General features: G+C 36.9%; 2 protein-coding genes across 2 annotated transcripts in view; both read right to left on the reverse strand.

Moving 5' to 3' along the window:
- The window catches only part of nAChRalpha5 (nicotinic Acetylcholine Receptor alpha5), a 79,413-nt gene that overhangs the window by 54,285 nt on the left and 10,052 nt on the right, over positions 1-15,076 (reverse strand). The gene's annotated exons all lie outside the window — the stretch shown is intronic.
- NimC4 (Nimrod C4) lies at positions 12,615-14,504 on the reverse strand. Its single transcript, XM_018004368.2, has one exon. The coding sequence runs from the start codon at positions 13,935-13,937 to the stop codon at positions 12,759-12,761; it is 1,179 nt and encodes a 392-aa protein (XP_017859857.1). The 5' UTR covers positions 13,938-14,504; the 3' UTR covers positions 12,615-12,758.

Below are 15,076 nucleotides of genomic sequence, written 5' to 3' on the forward strand. Positions count from 1 at the left end.
ATTCCATTAAATTTAAAATAATATAAAAACATTAAAAATAATTTAAAATACAATATATCTTATTTAATAATAAAAAAATACAAAAATTATTTTAAGTTTTATAGCCAACATCATTTCATTAAACTTATTTACTTTAGGTGAGTATGAAATATTTGAATGACATTTTTAAATATGTCTATTTAACATTAAATATTTTATATTTAATACAATCTACAATTAGTGAATTTATCAAAAAAAAAATATATATATATATTATTATGTTTAATCAAATAATAACAAATAATAATAATTCTTTTTCTTAACTTTATTCTATTATAAATTATAAAAATTGTATATTTTAAAAAATAGTTTAGAATTTTTAAAATAACTTGAATAAGATATAAAATTAAAAAAAAAATGAGACAACCCCGAAAGAAAATTTCTCTTACTTTCTCGAAGTTCACAGAACAAACTACAACTCAGATTTTCGCTATACTCTCGCTCAGAATTTTTCCATTAAGTTGCCAAATGAAACTGAATGCGTATAAAAATAGTTATAGCTCATTTTGATTGGCAATATTTCAGCAGAGCCCCAAAAGTAAATAGCCAAAGCTTAAATACGGCCCAAATTCATTTCCAATGCCCAATGGCTACAGAGACAAACAAAAATATATACATATATAAGTGTATGAATAAATTTAGCAGCTGCAGTCATAAATAAACATATTTTGTTACCGATTAACCAGCCGCAAAATAGCCAGCAATAACAGCAACAACAACAACAACAACACCAACAACAACGACAGCAAAGGAAACCAACAGAAGCTAGCCAACAACATGGTCAAGACTGGCAGCCATTTGCCTATTGCCACAACATATGCACACACACACACACACACACACATACATTCACATCGTCTGAAATTTATTTCTGTACACTCTATAAGGCAATAGGATTAACCCTTAATGCGCAACAGCAATAATTGCCATGACGGCAACGTTAGCAGCGACGCCGACAGCGACGTCAGCTGCGACAGCGACGACTTAATTTTTAGCACAGGCGGCAACAACTTGACCCATATTTCCAATGGCCACCCCGGCCCCCGAACGACACACCGACACACCGAAACCCACACACACACACACCGACACACCGTTGGCTGCCACTTAAAGCCGCTCACATACAAACACTTCAGATGGCTACCCTCTGCGCCAGCCTCCTGCCTCCTACCTTTCGTCTCTCCCCCTCCACCACTTCATCCACCATCAACCAATAAATTTGTGCACCTCAGCAGCAGCATCAGCCAAGCCCCCATAACGCTCGCCTTGCCATGTTAGCCAAAGCTGAAAACTGAAATTTTTGTCGTCGAAGCGGCAAATGAGCTGGAAGCGTGTATCGAAATGAAATGAGAGGAAGGGCAGCGGCCGCCAGAGCACGGGTGCGCGGGCTTGAATGCTGCAAAATAAATATGTATGTACACAAATAAACGAAACGAACGGCAAAGCGAATGCCGAAAAAGCCAGCACAAGATACAAGGCGAAAGGCAGCAGCCAGTTGCCAACAGCACCAGCTGGAGTAGGAGTAGATGTAGAAGCTGCGAGCTGGGAGCCGGGAGTTGTGTTAGAGTAGTAGCAGGGGGGGCGGAAAGATGCGCAGAAAATGGGAAAACGACTGTGTGGAAATTTGCAAAGCGGCGGCGCACAAAATAAATTAAGTAAAAATAAATGTCACGATGCGAAAAATACAACACAAACAACAACAACAACGAAAGCGTCAACGACAACAGCGACAGCAAAACTAAGAGCAATCGCCTAGAAAAGCGAAGGCAGCACCAAGAAAAATATAACACATACGCCGCGTGGGCCATGCCGCCTGCGTGGGCGTTGCGCTGCTTTTTTAATGAGTTTTATTAGGCTGGGCAACCAAAAAAAAAAAAAAAAGAAAAAAACAACAAGAAAATATACACGCATAAACAAACAGTTAAAGAGCGAGTGGCACACACACACACACATACATACACACACAGGCACAGCTGACAACAAATCGAATTAGTTTTGTTGGCTTTGCCACAGCAAAGAGAGAGAGAGAGCGCTCAATTATACTCTTGCGCTCGCAAATTCACTGGCTCTCTTTTCTCATTCTATAGCCCTCTCTCCCTTTCCCGCTTTATCTCTCTCTCACTTACGCTCGCGTCCACTGTGTCACGAGTCTGGCAAAAAGCTCGCAACAGAATTTATCCCTGGATGCTGCTGGAAATTCCTTTTGCCGTGTTCCCTCTTTTTTCGGTTTCGGTTTTTTTTTTTTTTTTTGTGCTGGTTTTTTTTTTTGTGTTGCCTACTTATAGGCCTTGTGGCACGCATAGAAATGTTAATGTTTGTCCTCCATGTTCAGTTTCGAGGGCAACTGCGTGTAAATATCTCTCAGTGTGCGTGTATTGTTGCTGGAAGCTGCACGCAATTTCATTTGGATTTTGATTGCTTTCGTAGTTGCGGCTTAACAAACAAACTTTATATACATACATACATATAGTACATATAGTGCATATAGTATCTCCTGCATGCCCTGCACTCATTAAAGTGCGATAAATTGCATTGCCATCCATGTTATTGCAAGCCATCGTGCTACGCAGCAGCCGGAAAATTATGGGAATATTTCGGACCTTTTGTTATTTTATTTAGATTGTTTATGCTGTACAGCAACTAGGTCAAGTAAGCCACAGACATTTATGAAAATGCGTCTATTATAATATACATATGCATATATATTTATATGTGCCAGAATTTGTAACAATTTTTTGCTGGCCCAGCCAGCTGTAAGTAAAGCTGCTATTTCAGTCAATAAAAACACGTGCACTTAGTAATAAAATTCCTTTAAGTAATGCTGAGAATTATATCGGAATATAAATTCATAAACGGCATTACTGGAATCGACCACCTCTACTTATTGATTAAATATTTTATTGTGCTTCATTTCTGCCTGTAAGCTTATAGAATATAGTTACTTTCTCCGAAAATCTTATTATTTGTATTAATAAAATAATAAAAATTTAATTTATACAATAAAAAATTTATTTATATTTTTATTTTATTTATTTTATTTTATTTACGTCGAGATTAAGTTGCCGAAAAGGTGGTAAGAGAACAATAAATATATATATATATATATATATATATATATATATATATATATATAAATATACAGGCAAACAGAGAAGCGTATTTAGATTAAACTGCGATAATCAGTAATCCGATAGGATCAGGATATACTTTCTGAGCAATATAAAATATATAAAAAAATATATACAAATTTTCAAAATACATATATATTTCTTTAAGTTTTTTTTTGTTATATTTATTTTAAGCGCTGAATCTGTACAATGCAAGTATAGTACCTTAACAACACAATTAGATTATTTATATAGAACCTAACCTTCTGATCTTAAGTTTTATTATTAATTTATTATTTTTGATTCATTATAATTTATATGTTAATATATTAATTTATTGATAATAAGCTTATACTCAATTCTTAGTTTGTAGAATCTAAAGGCGTCCCTGCAACTAAACCAAAATTCACAATGCGTTGCAATTTAGCTCGTTAACAAAAGTTAAGTCTCAAACTCTCTAAAACTTAACCGTTATCCAAAGACGAGGGCCAACTGCCTCCTTAATTGAGCATATGCCCAAAACAATTTGCTCGCAAGCCCCATTGCAGTGCTCAAACACAATAAACTGAACAATCTCTTGAGCTAAACAATACAACAAAAGGAGAAGCACTTAAGAGCCTGCCTCGAGTGTTCGCAAAGTCAAGCACAAGGATTTCGTCAATAAACCGATATCCTGTTGCACCTGTAAAATGCATGTAAGGAAACGCTCAACGTTTACCTAAAGGGGAGCAGCACGACAGCTGCCAGAGCTGGCAGAGCTGCCTCAGCTGCAGTTGCCACATGCCACGTTTATCCTTTTTATTTATTTTTTTTTTTCGAACGTAGATTACGCCGGCTGGCCGCAAACTCCATTAAAACTAATTAACGCTGGCTGGACAGGGACGGGAGTTGTGGGCGTTGCGCTGTAGCTGATTTATAAATAGTTGCAACAGCAGCAGTGCAACGAAAGGCCGTGGACTGAGAGTAATATTAAATAATGACCAACTTTGTGATGAACACGGCTTCCACAAAGCCAAAGGCAGCTGCGTAGCTGCTCTGCTGGAAGACTAGCCAACAGATTGAGAGGGAGGGAGAGAGAGAGAGACAGAGACGGAGAGAGATGGGTCTGCTTTGGGCTCTGTTTTGTGCAAGGCAATTGACCAACATTTTCAATTAATTTTTGCTCCAATAATCAGGCAACATTACGACGGCGACGTGGATGCCGTGGCGTGCTGCCGTGCCCTGCCGTGCAAATGCGCGACACACAGAGTGAGCGAAAGACGACTGCCAGAGCTGACTGGACTGGACTGGGCTGGTCTGGGCTGGTCTGGGCTGGCTGCTCCACATCCTTACCGCTAGCTGCACAAACATTTACAGATCCAGCACACACACATATATATATAGTGGCTACACCTCCCCTAGTTTCAGCTCGACGCACAGTTGAGTTATTTGACGCGCAGCTGTTGGCCAAAGCCCCGGAAATATCCAGCTTTAGTAACGCGGCCCCCTTAGCCTCTGCAAAATATTGCAGTATAATTTTATATGCATGTGTGTGCGCACGTGTGTGCGCACGTGTGTGTGTGTGTGTGTCTGGGACTCGTTAACCTTTTTCGCCAGCTTCTTGGTATACACAAACATTTATCTTCTAATTGAGGCGGCAAATTGTTAATTTGAGTGCGGGGACGCATTATATTTAGGGAGGCTAGCTGCTCGAAGGTATGGGGGCGTGGCTGGCTTGGCAGCCCTCCACCACCACCACCTCTTTTGGCCTGGCGCACTGCAAATGCAGTTGAGCTTTAACTTTATGACAGGTGTTAACGACCACACATTCAACCATTATGAGCGCATTAAACATTCACTTAACAGCAGCCGCCCTCTGACTCTCTTTCTCGCTCTGACTCTCTTTCTCACTCTCTCTCTCTCTCTCTCTCTCTCTCTCATGCTCTCTCACTTGTCCTCTCTATTTCGTGTCATGTCTCATTTGGGAATTGCAACGGCAAATAAAATCATTCGACGGAATGGCCCACTAACAGGGTCACATGCCACGGAGCCTGGGCTAACAAGCTGTGAGACCTGCAGAAACTATTTTACTACATTCATAACTTGAAAATATCTTAAAGTATTTTCATTCTACTTAAGCATATTAGATCTGCATTGCATTGGGGAGTCCTCACAACTAATATAGAAAATAGTTTCTGCTTGCTTATAACGAGCATTGCAAAGTTCTCTTGTGAATATACAGAAATTTAATAAAAATGAAAATAAATTGATAAACAAAATTGTTATAAAATTTGAATATTCATAGAAATTTTTTTAACTTTATGGATTTTTTATGAAAGATAATAATTTATTTGCAGAATAAATGAATTTACATTGATATTTAATATAATAATCAAATTTTTTGTTTGTATTTTAATCTTTATATATTTTTAAAAATTTCAGTAAAAAAATTATCCCGTTACTCTTTATATAATATTTTCGTAGTTTAGTTGTGTTACTTTTGAAGCAAATAAAGTGAAAGACATGAATTCAAGTCCATTTTTTAGTTCAAAATTAAATTTCATAAAATAAAAATGTAACGAATTCTATCCTTAATCCTCTATACTTCATTTATTTACCTTTAGACTATGTTAAAAAGTATATTCCAATTTATGCATCGCTTACTCATGCTTTCCCGCAGCTCTGTCATTGCACATTCAAGTTTCATCTGACTATCCTTGTTAAATTTCACAAATTTCCTATTATAATTTGAACTACTTTTAATTATAAAGTTTAAATAATATATTTGATTAACCCTAATTAAATATGCCAGCAACAAAGTTTTGTTGTTAAAGTTTTCTGCAATAATTTTAACTAGCTCTGCGCACAAAACAAAATGAAACAATGAAACATATTCCAGAACCTGAAGTATTTATGAAAAATGTGTGTGTTTTGCAGCAAAATGTTGAGGCAACCGCAAAGTTTCAGTTTCGCAACTCAAACAAGATACCACAAGCAGCACCACCCGAACCACCCCATGCTACCTCGGGAAAATAAAAAACATTTTAACCTGTCAAACCACATTTCCAAATAGTATATGTGTACGTTTGAGTGTGTGTGTGTGTGTGCTGGTGAGTGCCACGTGCATTAACTTAAATGCTTTTGTGGGTTGGGCACTTTGCTCTCTAAAAGGAAAAAAAAAAACGAAACCGCTTTTCAAACATTTAACGATTTTTTTTAGGTCAGAGACTGCACAAATATTTTAGCATAAAAATGTGAATATTTTTCACTAACTTGGCCGGCAGCAGTTTATGAATGTCAGCTAACACACACGCTCACACGACAATACACACCTACACACACATATGCACAGGAAAGTCACAGAGAGCCTAATATAAAGTGCAGTTTATGAGCATTTCTTGTAAAAAGCAACGGAAAAACAACTGAGAGTACTCTAGAGTGAGTGCATATCCGATTAGCAGATACCCTGCATGATGCTAATCTTTTTAATTTGTTTAAGGAACTCAGCAAAAAAAAATTAAATTAATTTATATTGGAATATTTCCGCATTTTCGCAAAACACTCGAGCTAGAAATTCCTCAAATTTTCCTCTTAAGTTTGTTTATTTTATAGAGGAATTCAAGCAACTGACTATATCATCAAAAACTCTGCTTTCTCTATTTTTCTGTATATTTGCGCTTTAACAAATATATATATTATAGCCAAATAACTAAAGACTTATCTAAACATTAAACATCCTGAATATCTATCCTAACTTTTTAAGATTTAAATGCATAAAAATTCCATTACATTCTCACTATTACACCACTCATTGGCCTTTACCTATCATATTTTAATTGCCTCTAAGTATCATCTTCACTGTATAGCAACACTTAAAGATTTCCCGCAACCTCAACTTTAAGTCACTTCCCTTTCCCTCTAATGCAAACAGGGTAACTGAAAGCTAAAACACAGCTCACGCCTACAGTTGTAATGCGAAACTTATTAACATACTTCAGGGCAGCATGCATTAGAAGTGCATATACATATATATGTATGTTTGTATGTACATGGGTGTGTATTTAATTGCAGGTGCGCCCTGGTAGGCGTGGCCTTGCCACAGCTTGACAATAAAATGCAGGATACATTGGGCCTGCAAATTATGAAATAAAAAAAAACGCCCGCAAAGCCAGCGCAACGGTTATTGAAACCCGTTGCACTGCACATACGCACACACACACACACACACCTGCTGTCACGCACACACACACACACATGTGTAGCTATGCAGCTGGCTTGCGCATATATGCCTATACATATGCAAACGTGGCGTATACGCAATGCTGTGTAGTTGCTATAGCTGCGTATGTATCTCTCGCCTGCTTTAGCTGTAAGTAATATGAAAATCAGCGTATGTGCTGGTGTGCGGGTGTAGCTAGGTGTGTGTGTGTAACTGGCGAAAATAGGTCAGCTGTATGTTGCTGCTGCTGCTGCTGCTGCTGTTAAACTGGGCGTGACAGCAAAAGTGGCAAAAGCTAAAGTTCCAGCTCAAGCAAAGTAGAAACGCGGTAAAAAAAAAAAAACGCTGAACTTCTGGCCATAAAGTAGCTAACCGAAAAGTCACCAGTTAATTGGGCGCTGGTGGGCGTGGCAGGCTAACAGTCAGTCAAACAGGCAGCTGCATACCAGGGCGCAACTAGTGGTTAATATTTGATAGCTGCTTTGCATATACACATACAGAGAGCGAGAAAGAAAGAGATAGGACGAGCGGGTGTGAGAGAGAAAGGCAGCTGCAATAGCAGCGACCTAGTTTCTGACAATGCATTTTTGCAGCTGCAACAGACTCTGCCTCTATATATACACATATATATATATATATGTGTGTGTGTGTGTGCGCGCTTGTGGCATCAACAAGTATATAGCAAAATACGCAGCAGCACGTCCCATTATTCTTGAGCTTTATCAGCTGCAGCTGCATCTGCATATACAAGGCGCTGTCAAAAAAGAAATAAGCAATGATATGAATAAATAACCAGAACAAAAAATGAAAAGTGAGAAGCAACAGCTAAGCTGCAACTTTAGGGAATTGCTGTGCTCAAAAGTTTCTCTGCCTTCGTTGCTTTTATGCTGCTTGTTGCGCTTAATAAATCAAATTGAACGTCATAAAATACCAATAAGCTACGGAATACTCTGAGAGCTGCTCAAGTGCAAAAAGTGCAGAGGCAACAAAAATGCATCCAGATAGAATATGCGAATGATAAATGTATGAATATGGCTAAAAGTATTTGGCATTAAAGTTTTTATTTATTTGAACTAGATTTCTCGCCTAAAAATTATACATAAAACAATTCACAAATAAATTTATACGAAATCTTAGCTTTTTGTAGTGACTCATTTTATTTGTTCATATATTATATATCTCCATTCACAATTTTATTTAATATAATTTGCTTGTCATGAATTTATTTTAAATTATTTAAATGAGTTCCAATTTTATAATAATATTTAATTTGGACGTTTCTGCTTTTATTTATTATTTTATACGAAATATATAGTTACTTTTTTATGATATGTCTAAATCAAATGTAGGTCAAATTATATACAAACTAAAAAATGCCAATAAAAACATTATCGATTGAATAATAACTAGAGAGTATGCAAAATATTATTCGGCTGCCAATAAGCTTAATAATATAATGCAATTTCAAACTTTTTAAAATTGATTCAATATTAATCCGATATTTTCTTTCTGAGAAATAACAAATGTGGAAATCGATGAATATAATACAATTATTCCTATTATTATAATTTTATTTTTTGGTAAGATAAGTAAAATACATAATATATAAGTTCCAGTGATCAGCATTATTAAAAGAGTTAAGGATGCAACTCTAAAAACGGTTCGATGGCCTTATCTAAAATTCTAGAACCATAAAATTTCGACTCTCTACCTCTCTCGCCCTTTGCCTTTTAATGAGTGTCTATTTATTCGATTTTCAGAGGAAATTCCATATTTAAATGTAAAACGTGCCAACCTTTACCCTTTTGTCAAGTCTCGATTCAATTAAAATGCAGCAGCTGCCACGTTTTTAGTGCTTTGGCCAAAAATAAATGTTGCAAACAGCAAATAATAAATAAATAAGAAAGTGGGTATGCAACAAAAATACAAAAAAAAAAGAGAGAGAAATATATATACATATAAGAAGAGAGCAGTTAAAATAAGTAGAAGCAGCAGCAGCAACAGCAGCAGGAATAGTAAAGCAAATGGCAAACGAGGCAAACGAGTCCATGTCCTTGGGCAACGTCCCACGCAAAAATGTTGGCACAGCCAGCAAAGGTTACCAATACAAATACACACGCACAAAAGCAATCAAAGAGAATGGTTGAGGCACACACACACACACTCATACGCCCGCTCGCACAGTGGGGCACAGACGCACTCAATGTGCGCCGACAAAAAGAAGAGAAAAAAAAAAAAGACAACATAAAAATTAAAGAAGCTTTAAGTATCCTTGTTGCTGCTGCAAGGACCAACGCCAACGCCAAAGGAAATATGGGCTGGCGGGTGATGAGATCCAAGGGGGGGCAAAGGTTAGGTTAGGCTGCTGCTGCTGCTGTCAGAAATTGCTTGTTGGTTGTCTTTTTTGTGTGTTTTCAGTTCAGTTTTGTTTTTTTTTTTTTTTTTTTTTTGCTCAAGATTTTGCCTGCCAAGGTTTACGCGCTCTCACGCACTCTCACGCATTCTCTCTCATCTCACGCACTGTGCTCTCGCCGCACTCACTGTCTAGTGCGCACCTTAAAGCTTGTGTGTGTGTGTGTGGGTGTGTATGCGTATGTGTGTGTATGGGTTAGTGCAAAAAATATATAAATGTGCAGCGATTATGGCTAAAAGATCTTTGTGCTGCTGTCACAGCTACAGATACACAGGCTACAGATACGGCTACAACTGCAGATACAGATACAAACGCACACATACATACATATACATATATATTTGTTAAGGCATATGGCATGCATGTATGTATAACCGAAGCTGATAAAAAATTGCTATGGATATTAAAGCGATGGCTACAAAAGCGAAAAAAAAACCCTCGGCTACATTAGCGAGAGTGACAGCAGGCCTCTGGTAGTGTTTGTGTGTGTGTACGTGCGTGTGTCTGTGTGCGTATTTTTAGCCATTTAAAAATTTTTTTTCTTTTCCTTTTTATGAATTTTTTATTTATATATATACGCGTAATCGACAGATGAGTGCATATATGACTGCTCAGGGAATCAATTCGCTCGGCCCGTTTCGGGCGATAAATGCACAATGTTTGCGGCTATATTTGTTCATTTGATATGATGTAGCATATTATTACATATATGTCTTCGTTAAAGGTTGACAAATTTCGCAATTTAAATATTGAAAGTAAAAAAATAAAAAACTTGGGTAAAGTTTAAAATTAGCTTCGAATAGACTAAAAAAGAAAATCCAAACTAAAAATCGCCAAAAATTCTTGATTTGGTGGAGCAACATTTGGGAATTAGTTACCAAATCAAATTATTATTTTAAATATTTAATTTGTTTATTTATTTTATTTATAAATTATAATATTGTTTTTATATGTATATTATTATACATATTAATTCATATAGTTGTAGAATTCATATTTTAATACTTATATATTATATTTTAATTTATATTTTATTTATATTTATATTTATATTTTGTATTGTATTGTATTTTAAAAATTAATATGTAATTTTTAACATTTCAGGTTTTTTTTTTATTTTTAAGCCTATTATTAAAACATTTCCTCTTTCATCAAAACACTGATAAAGATTTCAGTTTTATCGAAAACTGTAGCGGATGCTTTTGAATTGATTTCATGAACCCCATATACATTATCATATTATTCTCTATAGCATCTTTTGATCTAAATACCTATCAAGATATTGCACAACCCCTCAGAAAATCATTTTAGAAAAAAGCCTTCATATTGCGCCCAGCAGGCACATATGACAATTTATATGACTATATATGACAATTTATTTCCTGCTGTCAGTTGAGCTACTGATAAAACTCTCATTTTATTTTAATTACTCTTGGTAAAAAAAAAATGAAGAAAGAAAATAATTGTTATTGTCTTTGTATGTCCGCTGATAAATCTATTGAATTTATGTCGCTTATCAATTTGTCCTTGGGTAAACAGAGTGAAACTCAAGCAGATAGACAGAGTTGGATGGAAGAGATAAAGAGAGAGAGTGAGTGAGAGATGAAAGTAGTCAAAGAGCAACAGGGTAAGTGCAGGAAAATCGTGAATCAGTTTTATGTTATGATAATTGTATATTTCGGAAAATGTGAGATTTATTGAATATAAATTATAAATATTAATTTATTTCCATTATAATTTTAATTGTCAATTGAAATGGAACTTAATTTAAGCTTCCCTGATTTTAAAAAATTATGGTAAAATGAAAGTAAATAATGAAAGTAAATCTGTGCAACTTTTGAGAGTATCATCATCAATCGAAGCTTCCGTACATATTTTAAATAATTTTGCATTCATAAAATTAATAATATAAATACAAATTTTAAATCTCAATCAATTAAAAATACATTCAATTATATTTCTGTGACAATTTTATTTAAAAATATTACAAAGAAAAAAAAATAATTTTCAATAAAATAATATAATATATAAATTAAATGATATTCTATAGGATCTATTTAGGTTAAATTTTTTTTTATATATAGTGCTAAAAATTTTTTATTTGAATGTCTAAAAATTGGACAGTGCAGTTAAATCGAAACTAGCTGACAATTCGACCAATGCAGCATGCTTTCAGCTATAAAATGGTTAAAAATAGCTAAATCTGGATCATAAAACTACCTGCTGAGCATGAGAACGATCCCTAGTTGAGTAGAGAACACAGCAGGGAGGAATTGTGCATGAGACCAACGTAGGCAGAGTTTGTTTACATATGGTCTCTCTCGGCCTCTCAGTCCCACGCTCAGTCGGGCGCTTGCTTTGACCCTCAATTTCATTCCCGTGCCTTTCCATTCCCTCTCTGCATCCCTCTGTGCCCTAGCGAGTGCCTTTTCCTCTATGAACGTCTGCGTATGTTGTTGTCTGCCTCTCACCAGGCTTTCAGCATGATATTGACTCTGATTTTTTCATTCATTGTTTTTCTTTCTTCTTCCTTTTGTCTGCCTTCACATTTATCATAATTTCTGCTAATCTTTTCCTTAAAAGAAAAGTCAAACCAATGTAAAGCAGTAAATGCAAGCGAATTGGCTAAGAAATCATATAAAATTAATCACTTCAGACCAATCTACCTACCGCCCTCAGGGCCTACCTGACCTGGTAAAAATGTTCTATATCTCCTTTGCTCTCTTTAGCCTTTAATTCTATAATTGTTACCTTAATTCTAAGAATATATATTATATACTAATTTCCCATTAGATTTGTAACGATTTCATATAATACATAAAAAAAAGGAAAAACTTGAATAAATCCGAAATAAAAATTTGCTCTACAAACAATCTAAAACATTTATTTACGATATAAACTTATTTGCTAACTATTTAAAAGTTCAATAAGCACAGCCAATAAATCTCAGCTGCTGCATCTGTTTTATTTTCCGCTCCTTCCTCCGCTCCACTTCCTGCCTCTATGGCACCCACTCATCCACATCGTATGACTTCTGTGTATATTCACACTGCAGCACTGGCTCCTTGGGCAGCGAATCGTTTGGCTCTTGCTTGCGTCGGCGACGCACTCCGGTTACCAGTCCCACAATCACAATTACCAACAGTGCGCCCGATGCCACGCCCACAATGGGTATTGTCAGAGTATTCAATTCATTCTCATCATCGGCTGCCTGATCGATGCTCAACAGCTGCTCCAGCAGGCCACGACGACACGAGAGTTTAGCATTCGCATCCTCGCTCTCCTCCTCCACATAGCCCGCATTGCAGCTACACTTGCCCAGAGCATCGCAGCTCTGATGCGGACCACAGCCCGTTTGAGCACAATGCTGTTCCTTCGCTCGGCCATCGCTGCTCTCAAAGAACTCGGCCCGACACTCGCCCGCATAGAGTATGAAGCCCTCTTCACAGTCGGCGGCTGTGAATGCCGTTGGGGTGGACGATGATTTGCTTAGGTACTCCTCAGGTTCGGTGACATCATCGCTGGTCAACTTCATCATCGTGTCGTCGTTGCGCAGCTGGCAGCTATTGCTCTCGGCATTCCAGAAATAGCCACGATTACACGCACAGACTTCCACATCGACGCACTGGCCATTGGCACAGCCGTCGCCCACCTGGCAGACCGGTGCACAGGGCGCACTGACTCCATCTCCGGTGGGCGGCAGAGGCTGATGGCCCGGCTTACACTCGCATGTATTGGGCGCCACACAATGTGAGCCCGCTGGACAGCTCCGCTCGCAGATGGGCTCACAATAGTGGCTACCGTCACGATGTGCAACGGCCGATATATAGCCGATGGTGCATTGACAGCGCTGTGGAGCCACACAGCTAGCATGAGCCGGACAGCCACGCTCACACACTGGCTCACACAGTCCCGACTCGCCCACTTGCGAATAGCCCGGGCAGCATTCGGAAATGAGTTTGTAGCTAACCTGCTCCTCGTGCGTATTGTAAAATTCGGTAATCTTCTCCGCCTTCTTCCACAACTTCCACTTGGAAGGCTGCTTGATCACGGTCCGTTGCTTCGTTACGGGCACCAAAGTCCTCGTTGTCACATTCCGTTCACAATAGTTTTCCCTTGCGGCCAGGCTGGTGCCTAGCATGCACAACCACAGGCAGAGAACAGCACAAATGTTTCTCATTCTATCAACTGATCGTGTCGAGTTTCAATGCAGCACTGACTTGCACGGGGCCGAGCGATGCTTAGCTGGAGAGCTCGAGAATCCAAAAATCCAGTATAATAATAACAAACACATCCGTCGCTAGATAACTTTCGACCCTTGCTCTATTCCTGTCTCTGTTTATCACACACTTACATACTATCATGCACTCCCTCTCTCACACTCTATTTCTATCTCTCTCTGATATCTGTCGCGGCGTCCCTTTGATAAGTCAGAGCGGAGGGTTGCAATGCATCGATAGAGCGACAAGTCGAGTCAGGACAGAGCAGGCAGATGAAGAATGCATATCGTAAATTACACTAGACAACAACATTCAGACCATTTCTCCCATCTTATTTAGTCCAAATAATGAATTAATTCTACAAATATAATATTTTCTTATATGGCATGCCAAAATTATGATATAATTATAAATTTCGATGTAGCCTAGATATCTACATTTAAAAAAAATCAAACTAAAAATATATTATTAATTTAAATTTAGATTTTATTTGTATTTAAACTATTATTTCTTTTTGATTTCATATCATATATATTTCCTATAAATTTCATAAATTATAAGTAAATTTATTTTCAATTAAAAATTTTTTAATACATTTATTTTGTTATACTAATACGTTGCTATTATTATTATTTTTAGTTTTTTTTTTATTTATTTTTCTTTTTTATATTTTATTTATTTTTATTTTAATTTTAATTTTATTTTTTTTATTTATTTATTTTTTTTTTTTTTTTTTTGGTTGTTCATTAATAGCCAGAATTGAAAATCAGACTTTTTCAATTATTCTTTTATGAATATCACTAAATTTATTGGAAATTACAACCTTCACATATGTAGAGTTTTCTAAACCCTGCTGTCTAGTGTTATTTTGGATGCTGGCAAAGTGCACTCAGCTGTTGCTGCTTCTGTTGCTGCGCCGCAGCAGACAGTGAAATGCTGGTGGCCATTGTCAGTTGATTCGATGAGTCTGACTTTATCATAATACCCGCTTAATGACTCGCTTAAGTCGCCCGCATAAAAAGATGCCGATAAGCTGAAAAATAGCTGCAATTGCCACTTGGTCATATCACAGATATATTTGTTTATGAATCACAATGAG

This window comes from Drosophila arizonae, chromosome 3, assembly GCF_054131065.1.
Source record: "Drosophila arizonae isolate 15081-1271.41 chromosome 3, UAZ_ARI_1.0, whole genome shotgun sequence".
NCBI classification, from domain to species: domain Eukaryota; kingdom Metazoa; phylum Arthropoda; class Insecta; order Diptera; family Drosophilidae; genus Drosophila; species Drosophila arizonae.

Bases quoted from the DNA above. Each gene is read 5' to 3' on its own strand.
- NimC4 (XM_018004368.2), bottom strand. From the start codon at position 13,937: ATGAGAAACATTTGTGCTGTTCTCTGCCTGTGGTTGTGCATGCTAGGC.